General features: G+C 35.1%; 2 protein-coding genes and 2 non-coding genes across 5 annotated transcripts in view; 2 read left to right on the forward strand and 2 right to left on the reverse strand.

Moving 5' to 3' along the window:
* Positions 1 to 23,280, forward strand: part of LOC120341339 (hydrocephalus-inducing protein homolog) — an 87,575-nt gene that overhangs the window by 44,158 nt on the left and 20,137 nt on the right. For both annotated transcript variants that reach the window (XM_078119678.1, XM_078119679.1), the window contains 20 exons: positions 161 to 289; positions 396 to 565; positions 2,415 to 2,651; positions 3,041 to 3,095; positions 3,444 to 3,556; positions 3,727 to 3,819; positions 9,132 to 9,292; positions 9,376 to 9,510; positions 10,223 to 10,393; positions 11,101 to 11,325; positions 11,411 to 11,549; positions 11,678 to 11,843; positions 12,087 to 12,234; positions 13,178 to 13,385; positions 13,886 to 14,052; positions 14,539 to 14,710; positions 14,785 to 14,954; positions 15,479 to 15,677; positions 16,020 to 16,459; positions 17,341 to 17,563. In XM_078119678.1, coding sequence (XP_077975804.1) covers positions 161 to 289; positions 396 to 565; positions 2,415 to 2,651; positions 3,041 to 3,095; positions 3,444 to 3,556; positions 3,727 to 3,819; positions 9,132 to 9,292; positions 9,376 to 9,510; positions 10,223 to 10,393; positions 11,101 to 11,325; positions 11,411 to 11,549; positions 11,678 to 11,843; positions 12,087 to 12,234; positions 13,178 to 13,385; positions 13,886 to 14,052; positions 14,539 to 14,710; positions 14,785 to 14,954; positions 15,479 to 15,677; positions 16,020 to 16,459; positions 17,341 to 17,563 — 3,521 coding nt within the window. The remainder of the gene's footprint in view (positions 1 to 160; positions 290 to 395; positions 566 to 2,414; positions 2,652 to 3,040; positions 3,096 to 3,443; positions 3,557 to 3,726; positions 3,820 to 9,131; positions 9,293 to 9,375; positions 9,511 to 10,222; positions 10,394 to 11,100; positions 11,326 to 11,410; positions 11,550 to 11,677; positions 11,844 to 12,086; positions 12,235 to 13,177; positions 13,386 to 13,885; positions 14,053 to 14,538; positions 14,711 to 14,784; positions 14,955 to 15,478; positions 15,678 to 16,019; positions 16,460 to 17,340; positions 17,564 to 23,280) is intronic.
* LOC144431917 (uncharacterized) lies at positions 4,423 to 6,885 on the reverse strand. Its single transcript, XM_078119680.1, has one exon. It carries the CDS (start codon positions 6,746 to 6,748, stop codon positions 5,291 to 5,293), a length of 1,458 nt encoding a protein of 485 aa, XP_077975806.1. The 5' UTR covers positions 6,749 to 6,885; the 3' UTR covers positions 4,423 to 5,290.
* Trnag-gcc (transfer RNA glycine (anticodon GCC)) lies at positions 8,388 to 8,458 on the reverse strand. The gene has a single exon. It is a non-coding gene; the product is annotated as a tRNA-Gly (tRNA).
* Trnag-ucc (transfer RNA glycine (anticodon UCC)) lies at positions 17,133 to 17,204 on the forward strand. The gene has a single exon. It is a non-coding gene; the product is annotated as a tRNA-Gly (tRNA).

The raw sequence follows: 23,280 nt of genomic DNA on the forward strand, positions 1-23,280 counted from the left end.
TTAAAATTTGTTGCAAGTTCTGACAACAATGAAAAAAACTAATAGTCGTCTAGCGAATTCTTCCATCTCGTATAATTTTCATAAATTACTATTCAAAACTTAACAATATCATGTCCGTGATTTTAAAAAATCAGTGAATTATTTTTTAAATTTCGTGAAGGTGATGAAATAAATGATTATGAAACACAAGAAGTTGAGTATTCCGCCTATCTTCCTGATTTTGCATTTTCACTCGTTCCTTATCATGGCACCAAACTACTCAGTCGAATTGCACCTCCAGGACAACCATGTGAGACATTTTATCTGCTGAATTTTTCTTTGAAAATGAAATATATAACTCACCAATATATCATACACAAGCAAGTATTCATTATTCAATTTCTAACTATTTCCAGCACAAGTACCATACACTACTAGTGTTATTTTACAACCTGGAGAATCCGCAAATTTCGACGTCAAATTCCGACCTGAATGTAGTAGAATATACAACGGACAAATCAAAATTACGGTCATGGATAATTTGTTTGAAGAGAACAAAATTCAATTGTTTGGCGAAGGATTCCAGGTTTGTGAAATATTTAGTTTTATGTGAATTTAGATTTTTTCTCCGATGAGAGTAGGCAGTACAGTTGCCATGCAAATTTAAAAAAAAAGTCTTGTACACTTACTCAGAAGCAAGGAAAAAAGCACTGAACTCTGAGCGCAGTTGTGGCGACAATTGAAATACCCAAAGAACTGAGACAATAAATGATAATAGCAGCGAATCATGCATTAGTAAATTAACAAAATATATACCAATAACCAAGCATGGACTATTATGTCTGAAATTATCATTTACACTGAAATATTTGATTGGGAATATGATTTTCACAAATATCCACGGAAAGCACGAGGCACGGAAAGCTAAAAAACCCTTTGTCATATGGCGGACCACGTCCTATTGTTCGGTTACCAGTACATATTGTGTATAGCAGGGTGGTCCAAACCCAGGCCCGCGGGCCACATGTGGCCCGCCGCTTCATTATCTGTGGCCCGCGTCACATTTGGAGAGGAATTAGAAAATCGCATTTTGTGTTGTTCCGTCATAAAATTAACCAAAAAATCTTCTGACATATTGTTGCATCCCTAATGTCACTGAATTGATTAGTGTTATAGCTAGGGCTGGGCATTTTCAAATACCTTGTGATTTCAGAATCGAATCGAATAATATTTTTCGAATCGAATCGAATCTCGAATACTTGAAAATATATAATTGTAAGCGATTTTATTATAGTAATTGGTCCTCTCAACACATGAATTACCGAAGACATATAATAAATCACCCAGATAGATTACTGAGCGCTCACACAGAATAACAAACACGTTTTATCAATAACTCACTACAGAAAATAGTCATATGTTAGAATTTCGTTGAAAAAATATGACTCCAATGAAAAAAAAATTGGGGAATTCACCTCGACCATTAGCGGAAAGATAAAAACAAGATGGCGGCGATTCGAAATTTAGCTCTGAACCGATTCGAATAATTTACTATTCGATTCGATTCGAATATTCGATTCGAAATGCCCAGCCCTAGTTATAGCTTGATGAGGCAACTAGCGAAGTTGAACGAGCGACGTTCTTGGCACTATTGTGGCCCGCGAACAATGCAAAAGTAATTTTGTGGCCCGCGGGGCTGCCAATCTTGGACCACCCTGGTGTATAGGAATAGTTAACTAGTTATTTGGTTCAGATCAGGGGTGGGCAAGGTTTTTGAACCAGGGGCCAAAAATTTTTTCCACCTAGACTGGCGGGCCATGTAAGTGTGACGTAAATAGTTACATTTCATGAACAATATTTACAGAAGATTTTGCAGAAGATTTATAGAAATATATTTGTGTTAGTGTGCAGCAAGACTCTTGAATCACTTAGGATAGTTATCTTTACTCTTGCTACAGCATCCTTGCATTATATGCATACGGATCCGCCGGCACAAATGCATAGAAGAAGGATAAGTAGTTAGTCTCGCAGAAACCAAATCATTAGCACAAATATTTACAGTGTTACTAAAACAACAGTGGAAAACAATAAGCCTTGTGCCAAAACTAAATTTAACTCAATCTCAACAAATTCTTTGGGTTATTTTTAGCTAAAACATCAAAATTTGGTTTCAGTTTGGTTGTGGCAGCATCAGGCGGGCCAGATTGAATTACCCTACGAGTGGGATTTGGCCCGCGGGCCATACTTTGCCCATGTCTGGTTTAGATACATGGACTTGATGGTGGAAAAAGCCATTACTGACCGAACACTCTACAATAGACAGAGTCCAGCAATCCATTCGCACACAATCATCACCCTCATCTGGAATCTTTCCTTTGGCCCCAAATTTTATTTAAAATTGTATTGATAAACTAATCGGTATATTTTATCAACAGGACGATGTTACTTTCGATAACCTGTATGAACCTGGATTGGGTGGATTTGATTTTGATGCTCCGACTGATCCTAGCGTCAACCAACACCCTTCCACTACCACTGTATCACAACCAGAACCTACTCCTATTATTTCTCGTGGCGAACGATTGTTATTTGGAGACTGTCAAGTTGGTGTTGCAAAAGAAAGATCATTTTCTATAAAGAATCACTCAGATATTGATACAGTACGATTCCAGGTAAAATTTTTGCCACACACCAAATGCAATTTCATATAATTTTTATACAGTTTATCCAGATGAGACAAAAGCTGATAAGGGGACTTAAAAATTTGGCATGTTGCGGACTCTTATCCGTTACCATTACATGTTAGATATGGGAATAGTTACCGTAAGCAGTTAGTTGTTTCAGATGTATGAACTTGATGACCGTAATGAACCAGCAGTTACGTGAACCATCATACCATGGCGCTAAATCCAAATATCCTTGGCATAGTTATTTGCCTACAGGATTTGAACCTGTATCCCTGCGCAGATTGATCAACGTTGCAGTGACAGGCGCTCCTAACGCTAAAAGCGTACAAATTAATTGTGCATAAATTTGTTTTAATTAGTGAACTTTTTTTCAGTGGGCAGAAAATGACAAGGTGAAATTTTCTCCTTTGATTGGACACTTACATCCAGGTAAATAATATTCATTTTTTTAAACAGTCGATTAACCCAATTTGAGAAATAATGATCTTCAATCTTCTTACATTTCATTTTTTAGCATGCTTGATGTTCTAATTTTTTTGCTATTTCATATCATGTGTTACAGAATTGTGTGATGTTCCATATTTCCTATTTTTGCATTATATCTTTGTTATGCGGGATCTTCATGTAATGTGTCCCACAAGGACTCTTGGATAAGATTGAGTCAAGAGTTTGCAGCTACAAGAGAGCAGAAACTCATTTTGCATGAAGCTTTTTTATTCGATCCGGATCTTCATTTTATATTATTTTTATATTTATTACAAAAAAAAATTTTTTTAGGTTGTTCGAAAGATATTACTGCAACGTTTATATCCGATTCTCCAACATTCTTGAAAGATTCAATTTTGAAATGTGGTTTGAGTAAAATCAAATTTATGCAATCCGTGGACCAGGTAACATTTAATTATGATTGACTCTTTCTCAAGCATGATAGGTATCTAATATTCATTTCACTGAAACAATAAACTGCATTCATACTTGGCCAATCATAAAATATAGATAAAAACTAATCTATATCTTTGAAACATGTATGATTGAGCATTGAAATGTTTTAATATGACAGGTTACTGACTGGGATGATAGACTGCGTGTTGTGAAATGGATTGATGTGCAGAGACAACCTAATGACAAGACATCGAGACCTGCAAAGAAAAAGGCAATTTTTGTTATTTTTCGTAGTTATATAAACTTTTGAATAATGGGATTTTTCCAGTGTGGCTTGCATTTGAGTCACATCGATTTTGGTAGCAATTTAAATTTAGTCACATAAGATAGATAGGTAAATAATCACATTCTACTTACTTGGCTTATGTTTCAAATTTGATAATCACAAACTTTTTTTTATCTTTATATTTGTAAGTTAAACTGAAATTGTGGCTGTTTAACTGATCGTATGGACTTGAACTACATCAAGTCCTGCGTCAATTGGCATTTGAGTTACCGATATATAATTCTGTATAATTTAAGCAACTTTCGACATTATTGTGAATGCCGTGACTTTGGTCAGAAGAGAATCTCCTATGTTCATTTATGAGTGCGCATTCCGTTTAGGATAATTCCGAAATATTGTGGAATATCTCAAAATTCCCTAAAATTTTGCAAATTCAGAGAATCTTTTAGCTTTCAATTTCATGTTTCGCCCCGGTTCAACATCGCTTTTTATAATGAGAGAGAGGGAGAGATTTTTTTTCTGTCGAAAGTACTTGAACTTCTCTTCCTAATGTTGCGCTGACCATTTCCAATACACATACAAATTAAATGAATCATATATTCATATATTATAATATCAAAGCATATTTCAAATCATTGTAAGAATATGTTTTTATATACATACAAAATACATAATAAAGTCCATGCATCTGAAACAAATAACTGGCTAACTAATCTAATACCCCACATGTACTGGTAATCGAAAAAAAGGCATTGATTCGCATATTCTATAATAAAATTTTTATTTCTACAATTTAAATTACCAGTAACAAGTTGTTTTTACATATTCTAACATATTTACCACCAAGTTTAAAACCATATATCGATGGAATATAGTATAAAAATATGCTTCAATATGAAAATATAACCACAACACAAGACCATATGACATACGTTCAATACATAACTTTACTTGTTGAAGGATAGAATATTTATTTGAATACATAAAGGCGTATGGTTATTAGTTAGGCATCCAGGAAATAGAAGATAGGGCAATGGCATAAAATAGGCTTGAATCTTTTAGATTGCTTACAGATATTCGTTGTCATAAAAAGAATAGGTCACTTGTAAATTTCTCAAGTATATTAATTATCTTTCAGAATAAGAAATTTTGAAGCGCATTGAAAAATAAAAATATTTTTAAAAAAGGGACTCCAGAAGATAGCATTTGTATCCATTAAAAAATTTTATATCTAGAGTTGAATTTGTAAATGTGTTGGAAATTTACTCTTTCTCAAAAAAAAGTATGATAATCTAATTTAAGTTACAAATTTAATATAAGTACACTTCAGTTAAAATTTTCTATCCATCATGATTGAAATACGTATAACGCTTTGACGTCACATCTAAATATCATGTTTGGCTTTGTATAATTCAATGATATTTTATAATCGGCGATTTTTAGGTGAATGTCCCATTTATTCAATGATAAGTTTTTCATTCATCCCATCTCCTTGTGTAAATTGTCTATTAGACTGACTTTTCGTTCTTTCCTGCATTGCCCGCTTTGCTTCTTGAAGTCGCTTTCTTGCTTCGTCTTTGTGTGATTTTGAGTATTTCGTTGGAGGTTTTATTCCACTCGCTTTCAATTTTTTCGTCTTCCTTGTAGTTGCGTTTTTTGAGTCAATTTCAGTCCAATTATTCTCTTTTATTTTTTGTAATTTTCCGAATTTTCCTTGGATATCCTTTATTTGAAAAGTAATCATTTCCCAAAAACCTTCCAAATCGTTTGAGGTGACAATTTCGTAATCGTGAGTAGGTTTCTCAAATTTTGTAACAAGTTCCTCGAATTGAGTGAATCTTTCTGAAATTAAAAGTTGTGCCTGACCGATGATGGAACGAATCTCCCCGACGACTTCCCCACTCAAATTTTGAGTGTCGTCGTTTAGAAAGACACTCCATGTATGGCATTGTTTATTCATGTCTTCTTTTGCCTCGGAAACTAAATTTCGGAAATAAATAATACTTGTCGCGTTTTCCCATGTATTATTACGAATCTCTTCTTCACTCGGAGTGGGAGAGCATTCCCTTGAGTCTATACTGATCCATTGTATTTCTGCAGGCTTTTCTTCGTCTGTAAGCGAAGTATTTTCAAGAGTGTCATACCTCGCTTTAATATTTCTAGTTGATCGTCCCATAAACATGAATGAAAATAAGGATACCGGGCTTGCCCTTTGTTTTATTAATCCCAACAGCGAGTGAAATGCTCCAAATCTAGTATTTACGTTGCTATATTGAGATGAGATGTTGTTACTGAATTCAATGCTAACTGTGCCCGCAGTTTTCGCTTTTCCCTGGTCTTCATAGCATGACTGTTTTAATGATACGTCCATCTTGTTGTTTTCGGATTCGTTTTTGTCCTCTGGCTTTACCTCGGCCTCGTTTTCTAAAAAGTCAGCTCTAACTTCGTCTTTTGGTTTTGTGAAGGCGACTTTTTTCGATTTTGTGAGACCTTGCTTGCCATTTTTTGTTGAATCTTCTTCCAGAAGTTTAAGTTTTGGCGTCCAGATATTCTTTAAATTCTTAGTATTATCTGTCGGTAATTTGACCATATTGTTTTCGAACAATACCATTTCTTCTGGTACCGATTTTCTCCGATCCATTGAATTTGGTATCAGATTTGTGCTAGCATTTCTTCGAATCATAGGATTTTTCTTCGGAAACACTTGTTTCGGATTACCGCCCTTTTTTCTGCTCAAAAAAGCAACTTCAAGTGAGTTAGGAGATAGCCTGTCTTCTCTTGACGATCGACGGCCTGTCCTAAAAATCGGAATCCTTGAGTTTACACGGTGATTTTGTTCCGTTGCTCTCTTGTGCTCGGTATCTCTGACTATTAATTCCGAAGGCCTCTCAACGTTAAGGTCTAGTTGCACCATGACTGAATGTCTAACCACTACCTTTCAATTTTGACGATTCTGATTAAAAATTCTTCGAATTTTAGTTTATATACTTGGTGACACTAACTAGTCATCACCTAAAACATCAGCTGTCGTCTGCGACACGTTTTTCTAACTGCCGACTTGATGGCTTATTTTATTATTATTATAAACAATTGTGTATTTACCACTAATAATACCTTTCATTTAATTCAGTATATCGTGACCACGCTAGTTACAAACATATATACCTACATTTTACGAACTTTATCCCCGCGTCAGGCATTGTCGGACTGTATTGTAAAACAACGTGCGAACACTCCGACCGACCGACTTAACACCTACATTCGACTGTTAAAGCAGACTGCCCGACCCGTCGACTACCCCCTGCGCAAATATATTGTCCAGGCGCCATCGCTTTTCTCTTAGTGTGAAATACAAACAGGATATTTCCATGACATTGCTTTGATTTCTTCATCTAAGCTTTCCAATCGCGTTCTCTCTATAAACCATTATTTAATCCCTAGTGTGTATATACAATGATCAAAGAATACTTTACTTTACAAAGAACGGTAGTTTCCGATTGAACGGTATTATTTTCGATTTATCTGATATCAAATATAATGTTTGTTTGCCTAACTATGACGAGGAATAGGCTATTTTATAATATACCGATATTCAAATTCGTAATTACAATGTCGTAATTGTAACTGAATGGCATATAACTGGTTTTCTAAGCTTAACCCAGTGACTCTTAAACTTCCATTATCCGTGGCACCATTCCAAAAACTCTCCATTAGTGATTTTTCTACACCAGCCCCCTAATCTTGAGGGGTGACACCACACTTTAATTCCCAATTCCTTACTTAATTAAAATTCAATCAATCAATTTATTTATTTTGGTCACTCTGAAAGAAACAAAGCAACAACAAACGGGCAAACAAAATGCAGAGGACCTGGAGGATGGGCATAACTTAATAAAAAGTTTAAAACGTACAAGTACGTGCCCGTCCACCGAAAACAGTCAAAATAAATAAATAAATAAATACACGATGTAAAATCGGGCAATGCCTTTTAAATCAATTTTAAAATGTGAGACAATGATCAATTGTATTGAATTTGATTCAATCCAAATGTATTTTAATATCCAGAAAGTGGCGTATATGCCGGTGCATATGTTCAGTCAAATACATAACGCATTTTCTTAAGTTAGATAGAGTTAATTTTCGATCATCATTTGTCCAAATTAATTAAATATTGACATTTCAAATTCGGTTTTTAAAAAAAAAAAATCTCTTATAAATTTAAATACATTACTCCTATATATATCTCTATGATTTCTTCCGTACGTGTTGCTACGAATCTGTATTTTGTATTGAGTTTGCAATTAGATGTTTTAGCTCCCCTATTTACTGCAGATGACCTCCATTTTTTCGCCAAGCTGCTTTCCTAACAGTCTTGTGTTGTCCCTTAAGTCCGACTACCGCGTCAATTGATTCATTTTCTGTTAGAATCCCTTTTGCAAAAATGAATCAGTGTTTCTAGCGTATTAGTAAATACATTCTGAGAAGGACCGTCTCTGATATCCTAAAATATGCTCAAGTATATTTATCATCTGGTAATGAAAAAAAGAAAAAGTTGCATTGGCCGGGAATCGAACCCGGGCCTCCCGCGTGGCAGGCGAGAATTCTACCACTGAACCACCAATGCGACGGGAAATGCGTTTCTGAAATGTAAATATGACGAAAGCGAGAGAAGCGATATTTAATTCGTGTTGTAAATCGGAATTTTAGTTAATGTAAACAATCGATTTTTAACATTTCTCTCGACTCGCCGACGATGCTCAATTACTGTATTTACACATAAGTGGACCGATTGATCGTTTCGCCAAATTGCTGTAATTAATTCACTTAAGTTTTTAGTCTTAGATGGAAGGATTCGCCAGATAGCAATTGTTTTCATTTTTTCATACCACCCAAATTTCAGTGGATTTAATAATTCACCTTCACATGGCGTTTGTTAAACTTCTTAAAACATTTGTCTAATTAGGTATTTAACATCCATATATTTATTCATTGTTCGCTTTAATAAGATCATGTATTATACGCTAGTCACGCTGCAGCATTCTGCGATTTTGTGCAATTTTGCCGTTTCAGTTTCGAAATTTCTCAAACTCTTATGCAACAACAGTTCTGAAAAATAGTTAAAAGTCCTTTTATTTATTTGCCGTTATAGACGTAATACTAATATGGAGTTAGAGTACCTTCCTCAAAACAGCTGAATTTATGTCTATCTGTTGGGAAACCCTGTAATATGCCAATCAGTTCAACTCGCTAATTATACACAATAGGTCCAGTTCGCAACAACATCTTCTTTGTTTCAGGTTGTCGAAACCGAGGCCGAACCCGAGCATACCGTAATTGAAGGTTCTTCTCGGTCATTGGATCTTGCACTATGCGCTAACGTCAACTACGCAAAATTCAATTGTCAGACTGAGATTATCAACTTTAAAGATACTCTCATGTTCCAAGCTCGCGTGTATGAGTGAGTTATCTTAATTTTTTGTGTGAAAATAATATTCTCATTACGTCACGATGACGTCATTTTTCTTTTCTTGTCTTCGACAGTGTTCTCTTGAATAATATTGGAGAAGTTCAACTTGACTACAATTGGAAGGTAATCATGGAAAATCCCTCGATTCCAAGACTGACGTCAGCGAGTACAGAAGCTGGACACAGTCGCCAATCTAACGTAACGCCAAGGTTAGTATAATTAGTCATATTATGGTCGTAGGTAACTAGGTATATATCGTCTGGTGGCTATATAACCAGGTATCCGGTTATTTTACAGCGATGCTCCTGAATTCAACTTTTGGAGATCTCGCTATATTAGGGGTTACCACGGGTCTACAGCATTTATTCTCCATATTTTTTTTATAATTCTACAAATACCTATAATCCCTCGTTGGTCGAAAGTGGCCTTGGAAGAAGAAATTTCAACGCAGAATTGTGGTCCTTGTGGATGTAGATGTCTGAATTTAACTGTGAACTTCACATAATAACAGGCAAAGCACGCAAAAGGATTTTTTTTTTTTTTGAAACTGACAGATTTTAAGATCATAATAGGATTTATTACGTAACAGAAGATATTGTAATCCCAATATTATTGTATTCTGCTACGTTCACAACGTCGAATTTGATTACATGCATTGAAAAGACACCGATACCATACTCATGTAGTAGAGAAAAGTGTGAATATTTTTCTTGTCAGATTTACCCCCATGGCGATTCAAATTTACCCCCTGTTGAGAACCTACTCTAAAGAGGTAGTAGAGAGGTTGGAAATCCACTCTAAAGGTGTTGAGGACCTACTCTAATGGTGTGGTAGAGAAAAGTGTCAATTTCTTGCTGGTAAAGAAATTTTTTATGAAAATACTGAATTTATTGTCACTCTTTTTTTCTCAAAAATCTGTAGAAGCGCAACTCAGGAGTCTACTGTTGCCTCAGTTTTGGCTGAAGAAGGCATGAGCGTTCCTTTCACTGTTACACCGAGCGAAGGGAAAATTTTACCAGGAAAGAAACAATATTTTACTGTTAGATTTGCCCCGATTGAAGTCTCCGAATTTCAAGCAAGACTTCTTTGCAAGTATGTAAATAAAATTATAATTGTTTACATTTACCGGGGCAAATGGTTGGAAGTAAACGTATGAAGTGCGATTCATGTCATGTTCTGGGATACGATTGATATAATAATACTTTGGCAGAAAGTCAGAGTATCAATGAAGTGCGATAAAAACAATTGGAACAAGTGTGGGACAATTATAGGACAAGTGGCGAAAGTGTGAAACAAGTGTGGGACAGACGGTAAAAGTGTGTAACATATGGGGCAAGGCATTTTTGAGATAACTTAAGACATCCTTGGTGAAAATCCCTTTCTCAGTATTGTTTTTGCCGGGTTTCAATGTACTAACCTCCACTGTCCAGATGAAGCTCCTGTTTTTTTCTCGGACCTCGCAGATCTGAATTTAAATGCTATTTTTTAGTCCGGCGTTCTTGCCTTGAATTATATGATAAACGTTTGTAAATCTGTTGTTCTCGTCCGGACGATAATTAGTGATCAAATTATGTAAAAGATAAAAATAAAAAGAACCATTTTATGCAGCAATCGGTGACAGTTTATATGTGATACGACAAAATGAACTGAAAGTCGCACGATAAATCATGTCTATTTATTATTACATGCACAATATTCTGAGGAAGAATTTCAAAGCCTTGATCTCCAACATACAATGCGAGCATTATTAACGTTTTAACTAATTATTAGATATCATTCGATACCTTTTGTTTGTACAGCATTCCGAATATTGAAGAAGAAGTCCAAGGTCCCGTATTAAAACTACGTGGGCGAAGTCTCATGCCTTATTGTCATTTTGACCTCAAGGATAGCGACTATTTATCAGGCAGCCGGAGAAACCCGGAACTTCCGGGACCGAGAGGTGCTTCACCCGGAACAACCCTTGACCCCAACACCCGGGTCATTGAATTCGAATCTATCGGCGTTGGGGTGCGCAATATAAAGTAAGATTTAATTATTATGCAAGCTTGGCAAAATAGCCCGTTTGTCTCTCTTACGCTTCACTGACCCTTCTTTCTTTCGTGTTAGAAAATTCTGGGTAATGAATCCCACCGCTAATGACTACACGTTTGCATGGGAATGTGACGACATAATAGACGCGCGTGTTACTCCCGCCTTTACTTGCAATGTACCTGGAGGAATGATCGACGGAGGCAAAAAGCTAGAGGTGAAATAGAGACTTCAAAAAAATTGTTTAAATGATTTTTTAAATGATGATCAAAAATTATACTTTCTGACATACACTTCTCTCCAAACGATTTATTGAATCACAATTTAAATTTCTCTAATTTACAGGTTTCATTTGAATTCCTTCCGACCGCTCTCTCTGTCACGGAATCGTTTTGGAAGTTTGTTATTTTGGAACAAAATATTGCTATGCCTTTCCTACTGGTCGGTGACACAAAAGAACCACAAGTATCGATGGACATATCACATGTCAACTTCAAATCTTTACTTGTTGGTGAGTGGCATTGTGTTGTAGGAAGTAGGAACTAGGATACGTAGGAACGGTATAACATTAATTATTTATTATAGAGGCCTAAAATAATAGTTTTGCATAGTTAGCACCTGGATTCAGATAGCCATCGACTGCTGTAAAACAGGCCATATTTTTCGTGGAAAATTAAGGCAATGGCACAACAATGGACAGTGACGTCACATACAATGACATCACAATTCACATTGTCACGTATTACTTTTTCAGGTCGAACTGCTTCTGAGACTATCAATTTAATTAACGATGAATCGATTGGCTTCAACTTCAACATTATAGACGACTCTTGTCATTCAGAAGGATATTCGACCAGTTTATTCATTTCTCCCATGCACGGATTTATTCCTGCTAGAACAAGGTTTGTTGTTCAGAATTGTAACTTTGTGTGTTCCTTCTGTTGGTATCTTCATCCGAATAATTTGGCATATCCTACATTCCCGCAATTTTAATTCTAGTTTTATTTTGAATTAATCCTTTATCCTTTTATTTTGAATTTATCATAACTATCCCTTGGGCATATTGGTATGGTGGATGGATGCTTCATCGGCCTATAAATTCTTCCTACACTTTACCAATAGCAAATTTTTGTGAACTGGATCTTCTGAACTAATTTACATGTTCATAACCATAAATCTTATTCTAAATATTGAACCATCTGCCATTTGAATGTACTGATAGATCATTTAAGATATATATAGTATATTGCAACCTTTTAAAGACTAATTTTCGATTATTTTAAGTTATTTGGTTTATACCTAAATTCGAAAATCACAGCGAGCAAATTGCAAATACCTAATATGCAATGCCTTACCTCTATGCCTAAAAATTTGTTTGAATGAAAAAAGTGTCTGAGCGGCTGCTAAAATATCAATTGTTTCGTCATTACTTATCGATTTTAATCGGTAAGTATGTTGATAGGTATTTGTCTGTCTGTATGTCTGTTAGATGCACGCGATATCTCACGAAAGCGAGATTGAATCTGCTCCAGATTTTGCATGTGCATTCATCTTATCTCGGACCAGGAGCCTATTGATTTTGGGCGAATGATGTCGTATAATTAGCGAGTTATTAATTAATTAGTGATGGGACACAAGGTGTCACTATGGAGTAAGAGCGCTGTTTTGGGATCCCCTAACTTTCGATCGATAAGTCTTCGGTCTCTGACCGATATTCCCGTTTAACATCTTGCTGATTAGTCAATGCTACCGAGATAAAAAAGGAACTCGACGTTTTAAATCTGATTTCATATATAACGTACCAATGTTTAACTCTAAAAACAATATGCTTTTTTTTGCCTGTAGACTCCCTCTTCAAGTTTCCTACACTGCTAGTCAACCAGGAGATGCTAATTTCAACGTAATTTGTGAAGTTGGAAGAAAAACAAAGCCTTTGATGTTGAACGTAAAAGCTTGCGGACATAGTATGCAGGCTCAACTGATATGCGAGAACTCACAAGGCGCTAAAATTGAACTATCACCGGCTGGACTGAACGCCATCAATTTTGGCGAGGTAAATTCGTTCTTTTCATTCATTGTCGTGGCCCCTTTGCGTGCTGAACTAAAAATATTAGCTTTTCATTTCAAAGATCTTGATTTCACATTCTAAGTAATCCTCGTTAAATCTGAGCTACCAGGTGCCATAACAAGGATGTAGTAAATTGGGTATGCTATTACTATAACTCAAAAATTCATGCCTACCATCTAACTCAGGGTGTGGTGGACTGCAGGGTAGGCACTCCTGAACCAGATAATACCAAATTCTTTTAGAAAAAAAAATTCTTGCAATGTCGGCCGAGTCTTGCAGAGAGACGTAACTTGATTGGAGCGAAGGCTCGCGGACGTCACATAAAAATAGTGTTTGTATAAAGTAAACTAAGTGATGATTTAAAACATTTCGTAAAATATCAACATAGAAGTTTACTACCGAATAAACGTGTATCCGGCCCTTATTTTAGCATTACACTATAATCATAATTTATTTTACACCTTCGTTAACATCATTTCTCCTAGGTTGAACTTCATGAGAAAGCTGTGAGACAATTGTACCTAATCAACAGTGGAAAACATAACTTTACTTACAACTGGAACCTACAACACGATGTTCAAATCATGGAATCTTTAAGCTCACGATCACTCGATACCAATAGGAAACAGAAAATGGATCCAAAAACCGGAAAGTATGTGCTAGACTTATTTTTGTATTATTCCCAGCGGAGAGAAAAGTCGATAAGACGGTTGCTTGTCCAGGTCGGATAATGGTATAGCTAATTTATGAGTTTACTGTCCCTAATGCGTGAATATGTGTAACCCAGGAATGCTAATTCGTGTGGGTGAAACTTTTTATTTTACTTTGCTATTTTCAGTATATAGTCGTTCATTAGTTTCAATCTCTTTATCGCAACCTTCGCCAGCTTGATTTTCCATTACCCTTGGGTGCTTCATCCAATTTTGCAATGCACTTCGATAACAATTGAGTATTTTCCGACACCTATTTTCTCGTTGAATTTTGTGTCGTAAATATTATAACCATTTTTCTGAATAAAATTGGTGTATCCCAAAAATACCATATTATCAACTTACATCTTTGACCGAACAATTTCTCAGTTTTGAACTATTCATTACACCTATCACTACATTACATAAAATCAATATACCATACTCAGGCTACCTGCATCCAACAAACGACCAAAGACTAAAACTCCGCGTCAGAAGATTCCCGCCATTAGCATTTCACCTGAAGATGGCTCTGTCGCTGCCGGTACACGAAAACGATGTCTTTTAACTTTCCAACCACATGATTTGGGCGGCATCCCAACATCCGAACTAGTTTTGAAGGTATGTTGATGACGATTATTTCCTATTTGTGATGTCATAAATATAGTCATTATGACGCGGTGATTTTTTTTCAGGTGAGCGATGGTCCGATGTATTTGTGTCACGTGACTGGAGTTGGCGTGAAACCAGGATTGGCGTTCTCATTTAGCGAATACTCGTTTGGATCTTGTTTCATCTACAGAGCGGGAATGCCCGTCAATACGGTTACCCTTACGGTCACGAATAAAGACAACAAAGAAAACAGGTACGTAATCTACAGCAGAGCTATGAGAAGCCTCAATTTTCATAGCCCAAATCAGTTCAAATGTGACAATTGGAGCCTAGCCTACTACAATTGATAAAAACTCGAACGGTTGTTCAAATCAAATAAATTTTCTTTGCGCTATGTTCAAAATTATGTACAACTTCAAGTAAGATAGATACATTTTGTGGAAGACGCGTTTTCAACTCTCTGTCATATTTATTTTAATTCCAAATCAGGCACCCCTTAAAATTAGGAAAGTGATCATATAGGCGCATTTTAATAGTACTGGAAAGCAGACGAATTGACTTCGTACGTATTCAAAAGTTTGAATAACAAATTTTCCCCTAATAAGAAAAAAAATATACAAAATATTGCGCAATCATGCTTACTTTTTTATTAGGGATAGGAATATTAGAAGGGAAATTTTATTCATTTCTTGTGTACTATCTTAAAAGTACAATTTGTTACAAAGCACCCACATGGCATCAGTTGGCTAATGCTTCAAAAACGTATTCAATTTGCAGTATCGAGTGTATGTATGAAAACACGCCTCATCTCGAAGTTGGATTCCAAGCTGTTGTTCTTCCACCTGGTGGTTCTACCGAAGCAACGATCGCTTTTTATCCAAGAGCAGTGACGAAATACAGAGAAACACTCTCATTTCAAATTAATGGATTGTCTAACCATTTGGTTGATATTTTGGGTGATGGAACGGAATTGAGGGTATGTCGATTTTTTGATTTCTTTATTAGTGTACAGTACATGTTAAAGATGACGAACAGGAATATTAGCATAAAAGTAAATTTATCTTCTGGTCGAAAGCTTTGTAATATTTTTGTGTGGATTTGAACCATATTATGTCTATTTTTGATGATGTAATATTTTTGAAAAAGTTTGTCGTTTTGCAAAAAAATTGAAATTTAGACATATTTATACCAAGATATGATAATGAATTTAAAAAAATCACCCATGGACACCTTTGCCAAATTTATGGTATGACGAACGCTTTATTAATTTTTTTTTTTAATGTTCATTTAATATTTTTAAGTCTCTTTTATCTTTTAGGTTGAAGTCCAAAATCCCAAGCAACGAATGCTCAAATTTGGTGCATTACGTGTTGGCGAATCCGTGAAGCATATTGTACCCATCGTTAACAAGAGCCCCATACCTATCAATCTTAACATATCAATTACCCCTGTAAGCCAACCTTTGCACGACCCCAGTGTTATGTACGTCTCACCCACCGAACCCATTACTCTGGCTGGGCGAGGAGGCACTAGAAATATTTCTGTCTACTTTACCCCCAAGACGAGAATCCCCCAGTTTACTGAAGAGGTTATGATGGAGTGTGCTGGAATGTCCCAGCCGGTTTTCGTCGTCAGTGGCAGCTGTCAAGGCATCGAGATATCTCTGGACCAGGACTCTGTTCCATTTGGTGGGGTGGTACAACGAAGCTGTAGCACAAGACGCATAATGATGCAAAATACAGGAGATATTGGTGCAGGGTATGTATGTTGATAATTTTTTCTGGATTTGTCGTATAAATGAATCAAAGTTTCGGAGATAAGTTTTCGAACTCGGCGCTGAGCAATATAATCATATTACTTATAATATAGCTTATGAATTATTCCAGTCGGAACAAACTTTATTAGTGAGTAAATTTGCTCGAAGCGATGTCTCGCACATCAACTCGGAGGAGAGGAGACTCATCTCTTAAAAAAAGTTAGGGCGGCGACTACTAAAATATCTAAACTCTAAAACTACTGATATACCACCAGCTACTGGTCTGAAACTAAGCAAATTCCAATTATCCGAAGCTTGAAGAAGTTTCATGTAATACGAACAGGTAAACAGCCACAACCTTTTAAGGGAAGGTTTTATTTGCGATATATCGTATATGAAGGTCGTAATTCCCTAATGCCCGCGAATTTTACTTGAAAAGTAATATTACATCAAAAGTTGAAATACATGGCCCGCCAAGAAATTGCACTAATACTCAGTGTCGTTGCTAGCATTGCACCCACTATGGCCGCAAAATTTTAAAATTATCCATTTACCTAAAAACGTTTCCAAGAAGTCTTGGTTTGTTTGCTTTTCGAGTCGCAATGTTTCTCTCTCGTTTGAGATGACCGTGCGAGCGCTTGGCTATAACCGCAATATTCATCTAACGTACCCGCCGCGTCGATGGTGTAACGGTTAGCATTGTTGCCTTCCAAGCAATAGTTCCGGGTTCGACTCCCGGTCGACGCACTTTTCTCCCTTTTTTCATAAAAAAAAACGGTCAATTGTTTGTTTTTATGATTGCAACTTTGCCAGGAAAATATGTATATGCGACGAAAAATTTGTTTATTCGAAAAGTTTTTTATATTAACCCCATAATTTGCAGATTTCGATGGGAGGCAGAGAAATTTGCTCCTGACTTTTCAATCGAGCCTATCAGCGGTTATATCAGTCCAGGAATGGAAGTTTCATTCACGGTAACGTTTCATCCAATAAATTTAAGTCCAGACATAAGATATGACGGACTTTTATGTCTCATTGAAGGAGGAAAACCACTCAAATTAACGCTTACTGGAATGTGTATAGTAGGATCACCAACTACTAAAGAGGTAATCATTTTTTATGCTATTTATATACTGAGATCTTGTGAAATTTTTATCATTTCAACTTGGAACAAGTTGAAATAATATGTTCAAAACTTCTAGCTTTTTACGTATTCGAGGATGCTTGTATACAACTGCTTCCTAGACTAGTAATAATAATAATTGAAGGCTATTTTTCGTCTGCACTTATACTTGACTTACTATAAATAATGCATGACAGCTACCAATCGCTACAAAGTTAAGTTGTGGGTTTAATCTGGAATAAAATCTGAATAACGTTAATTTTTACGCCAATCGATGCCAGCGGACTCCCTTCATGAGCTCAGGATATCTTATCTCTACCTCCCAGTCTATTTAAATTTTCGCTCTTTTAGTTAATTACCCAGAAGCGAGGCTAAGTATTTTTATTGAAGGGCCGAAATGATGTTTCCCCGACTTTTAACCCCCGGGCAATTCTTCTTATACTTTACCATTGCAAAATTTTTGGTGCTTATATTAAGAATGATTTCGCTAGTTGGCTCATATAAACTGGTTTATATGTTTCAAACCATCAATTTGATTCAGAACATTCAACAACCTGTCATTAAAAGTCCCGGTAGAAAAGTTAAGCCTAGTCTAACACAGCTATTTCTAGACAAAATTTTGATTACTTCAATTAAAATAAGACTTCTAAAAAGACAAACTGATCATGGCGCTATTCGATTAATACTTAAATTTCCGAAAAACAGCTAAAAACTAACAAATAACATGCAATAACGCGAGAACGAGGTAATGTTTACAACCATGCGTGAAAATCTGTGTCAAAAGTGTCTGAGCGGCTGCTAAATCGTCTATTGATACGTCGCGTTTTGCATTTTGATTATTAGCCAGTGTTACGAAAGTAAACAAGGAATTGATGCTCGAAGAAACATCTATTGAGACTAAGTAATGGTCTTTGGAAGGTGACCTCGGATCATAAATGTTTGAGAACCACTGACCAATACTCTAGGTGTCGCCATAGCTTCAAAAATTTTCTTCAATTCTGAGAAAAATCAAGCATTGTCTTCTTCGGTGTTTCGGCATGCCATCGAACAATCTGATAATTTATTTTCTCTCTATTTTCCATTTTTTTCTTCGAATTTTCCCTCAAAAAAGTTCTTTTTCGTACAAAGAAAATTTACCATTCGTTGTCCGCGCTTTGTTTCCCGTCTCGTCTGCATTATTCATCGCAATGAGCCGTAGATGACATGAGATTACCGTGTTTTAGTGCCCGTAACTATCTACAATTGCATTGCCTTTGAATTATTAAAGTACTAGGCGATTTTTCCCACTCTTATCTAACATACTAGATTCTTTATATTTCTCTCAGCTATTTTACTTTGAATCTTTATTAGCATACCTGGCGTTGACCAGAGATAAAAATCTCAGATTTCCTTTGATTTATACTTGATTGAATATTATCCAAACCTCATATCAAGTAATCATTACAATGATTGAAATATAGACAATGACGTAATATAGTGTTGAAATAGCACCCATCAAGTATGATTATATGATATTTTTATCGTGTATGGCTTGATCGCAACCAGAGTATATGGCAACATTGTACATTATTTAAACCTTTGAATAATATTGAAATGGTAATTAACTGAAACATGCCCCCAGGTATGTATGGGTCTTGTATTCCCACGGTGTCTATGCGCTCAAATCGAGGGAAGATTTCATAGGCGATGATGATATATAGACAATGAATTGAAAATTAATAATATATAAAGTATTTTCTCTGTATCGTTCCAATACTTCCATGTGTACACTCTAAATTAGTACATGTCACGCAGAACCGCGAAAATTTCCTCTGAAAAAATATGAGGTATTTTGCCATCTCAGTCGCCCCATGCAATCAAATAATGATTGAACAGAGACAGAGATGCGAGTAAATTATAATAATATAACAACTGTACTTTAACGTTAACAATGCTCCGTAAATGTTTTTTTGTTTGTTTTGAAATTACTGAAATAAATGTTTTCTTCAAGAACCTAACTAGAGATTCTATGAAATATTTAATGGAAGTAATCAAGTCCAAGCTTTAGATATTTGTTCGAATCCGGGATATCTAAATCCCCAGTTTAGGCTATTTCTGCTCACATGTAGCCATATTAGGCCACAATGCTTCCCATGGATACCGCTAGCAAAATCCACTATACAGCTATCGCTTTGCAATTACGGTATGGTCTCCATCTTCATTTTGTATTTTTGGATCCAGTATTTCTAGGCAATTTGATCGTATTTTTACTCGCAAAAATAACAAGAAAAATACTCCACAACTTATAAGATTTCGGATACTTTTTTTTCGAAAGCAAAATAAACATACAGTTCATTGTTCTAATTCATTAAAAAAGGATTTTCTTTTGCAAACGAAATGATTTCAGAATGCAGATTTATTCTTAGTTACTTGTGATTTTGCATATTGTTGTTTTGTTTTGATCTCTAAAAAATTATTTGTAATATTTTTGTACTGTTTACATCTCAGCATCATCTGTTTTAAAGTAAACCGCCCACTCGAATATAGCAGCATGTAATAACTGCAGATCTGATTCACAAGTCTGGTCTGAATAATCATCAAAGTGTGAATATTCGTCCAAGTTTGGCCGACGATGGACTGCGTCAACAAGGCGCGATCCATCAATGGTCATGCTTGGAAAAAAAAAAGTTTTCTGAATAGGAATCACATCTATTTATACCTAAAATAAACCATTTATAGTACACTACATATATTTTGCACAAAAGCCAAAATCTAAAATCTTCATAGCTTTACTTTTGGCTAAAAATACTTTTCAGATCTTTAAATTTCTATTCGTTCATGAAACTTGTAAAAAATCGACTATACTTACTTTTTGATGTATATATTATATAATAAAAACAAAATCGCCTCGAAACTAAAAATGACTACCGCAGGGATGCCGTGATTCACCTATTTTATTTTTGCTGTTATTGTTTCGATACAACACGTCAAAATGATTTGTATATGCCGATTATCATGTTGTTTTTGATAGTGGATCATGTGATTATTCATTTGACTTTTCACGATTCAATACACCTTGACACAATACTATGAGAAAATAGTTTTCAACGTATTTCCAATAGAAAGAATCAAATGCCTGAATCATATACATTATACACTGTGTAAATCTATACATAGATACAGAAAAAGGTCACAAACAAGTTGCCGCTTGAATTAAAATTGATGTTTTGCACGCAAATATGGATAGGAACACATCATTTCATGAAAACCTTCTCAAAAATGTACAGCACTTGCATAAAGAGCTGAATATTATAGTAACGCGGAGTGTCTCAAAAATGTCGTGCCAACCTTGGGTGACACTTGTCCCAATTGTAGGAATCTCACATCATACGATTACTCTATCCTTCTGCCAAATTATTATATATACATCTTAACCCAGAACATAACATGAATTCCACTTTTTACGCTTATTCAAACCATTCTCACACAATATATATCTACCCTACCTCCGAACAGTGGGACAGGTATAGGACGTGTGTGCCAGAAGGGGACATTTTTGAGAGACATCGGTAAACACAGAAAATTGTCTTGAGTGTTTGAAGCTGCCCTCTACATCTTGGTAGCGACATATCAATATAGATATGCATTCTTTCCTTTGAAGATTCAAAAAAAAACGCTGAAAAAGAAAAATTTGTATGCAAAAATTACATTATAATTAGGCCAATATCATTCGATTCAACGTCAAGAAATTGAAAAATGCAAATTATTTTAGTGTATCATAACATAAAATTTTATGAAATATATCAAAACTGAATTCAAAACTACATTTCATATATCAGTAATAATTGCCTTAAATGCAGGTCGAAAAACTGCGAAATCCCATTTTCAATTAGTTTATCGAAACAATCTATCGTGGATGCATTGAAAATACATTAACCAGTTTCTTCTGCACGGTATCCCAGCAAGAAAACAATCACCGATTTGTGTTGCGGTTGTGATAAATTGTTCGTTTATCAAACTTTAAACTTAAATCCGTAATCGTGAGGATTTCAGATTCGTTACGAGACACGATTCAATCAAGTTCTTTCCCTAATTTTAATACTACATTCTAATTCATGAACCGCTACTATTCTATTTATTCGCTAGAAACGCCGTTTCAATGACGTCATACTCGAAAAGTTGTAATCTGTGCTTGAAGCATTTTTGTATTCTTTCATGCATTAAGATTTAAGATAAACCAATTTCACACGATTTGTGATTAAAAGTTTTCTTCGTGGTCATTGCTATCGCACCATCGGTACAAAATGAAACACGGAAATTGTTATTTAAAAATTTAATGCGTCCGCCATCTGTAACTTCTATCGGGTTCAAGAATGAAAATCTATATTCTTCATACTGCTATGTTAAAAAAAAAAGAGGAATTCAAGTAATAGAATATCTGTCAGAGAGTCGGGTTATAGTTTATATTGTTTTATTCATGAATTTTCAAAAATTTATATTATACAAATTCAATATTCAAAAAAAAATTGAAACTAAAATTGCCTTCATTTCCAAAAACTTTTTGAATAGATTCTTCTAAATTTTCTAACGACGGATTTCAGTAAAAAATATCGAAGAGTTATTTTCTGATTAAATGCGTATGGTCCTAACCACGTATTCTTTATTCTAAAAATTGTTTACTTGAATATCAGATCTACTAAATTGCTAAAAATTGCGAAACTAAATATGAAAACACTTTCACCATGATGTTTTAGTACTATTTTTTTCGTGATTTTCGTGACTGAAATTTTTAGATAAAAAGTATTTTTCAAGTCTTAATTTATATCAACGTTACTTATTATTTACGCCAACGTTGATTAACGAACATTAAGTTCAGGTAAAAAATTAAATAAAAAACAGATATGCAAAATGTTTAGGATTTGGGGGAGATTTCGAAGTTGAAAGACGAAAAAGTAATCAAATGAAGATTTTGTGTGTTCCAATCGTTTTAGTATCCCCTTATCTCTATTTTTCGTGTCCGTTCGTGAGATGTCCTTTTTGAAACCAAGAAAAAAAAGCTAACCTATTTCTCCTATAAAAACATCATGCTGGCGATTCGTGACCCACGTCACACATGATTAAAATGATTTTTGAAATGATAAAATCGGTTTCCTATAGCTTTAATTCAAATAATACTAAAATATTTCGATATTTTTTTGTTAATGTTAACTTTGACATGACAGAAAAAATTTCTTTTGAAAATACGTTCGTCTTGATCCGTAACCGAGACCAGCATTCTAACTTTAATTGGATTATCATGAGTAGTTAGTTTTGACAGTTTTTTATTTTCGTCAATTGTGGCCCGAATATATATCTAAAACAAAAAATGTTGTATGCACTGATTTCAATGTATTATACGGTTGAAAATTTTGGTTGTTTTACCACGAAATGATAGTGACTTTGTATTTCATTACAATGGTGATCCAGAGGTAATTGAATTTCTGATAAATTTGTGATATCCGATGAAATCTGTATAAATCCTAATTATATATGTGAAATGATGCACCTGCGTTTGTTTACCTCTTTGTTGCCCAATTAAATACGTTCCTCTGATCTTTCATTGAATTTATGTAAGCAATGTTAAATTAATGTCAATTGGTTAATAGGCCTCTTATTTAGTGAATCATGGGCCCGCATTCTCGCAATTTATCACGTGGTTTTAGATATCCAATAAGGTTGGCA

The sequence above is a fragment of the Styela clava genome, chromosome 14 (assembly GCF_964204865.1).
Source record: "Styela clava chromosome 14, kaStyClav1.hap1.2, whole genome shotgun sequence".
Classification (NCBI taxonomy): domain Eukaryota; kingdom Metazoa; phylum Chordata; class Ascidiacea; order Stolidobranchia; family Styelidae; genus Styela; species Styela clava.

Excerpts from the sequence above, each read along its gene's own strand:
- LOC144431917 (XM_078119680.1), bottom strand. The coding sequence starts at position 6,748 with ATGGTGCAACTAGACCTTAACGTTGAGAGGCCTTCGGAATTAATAGTC.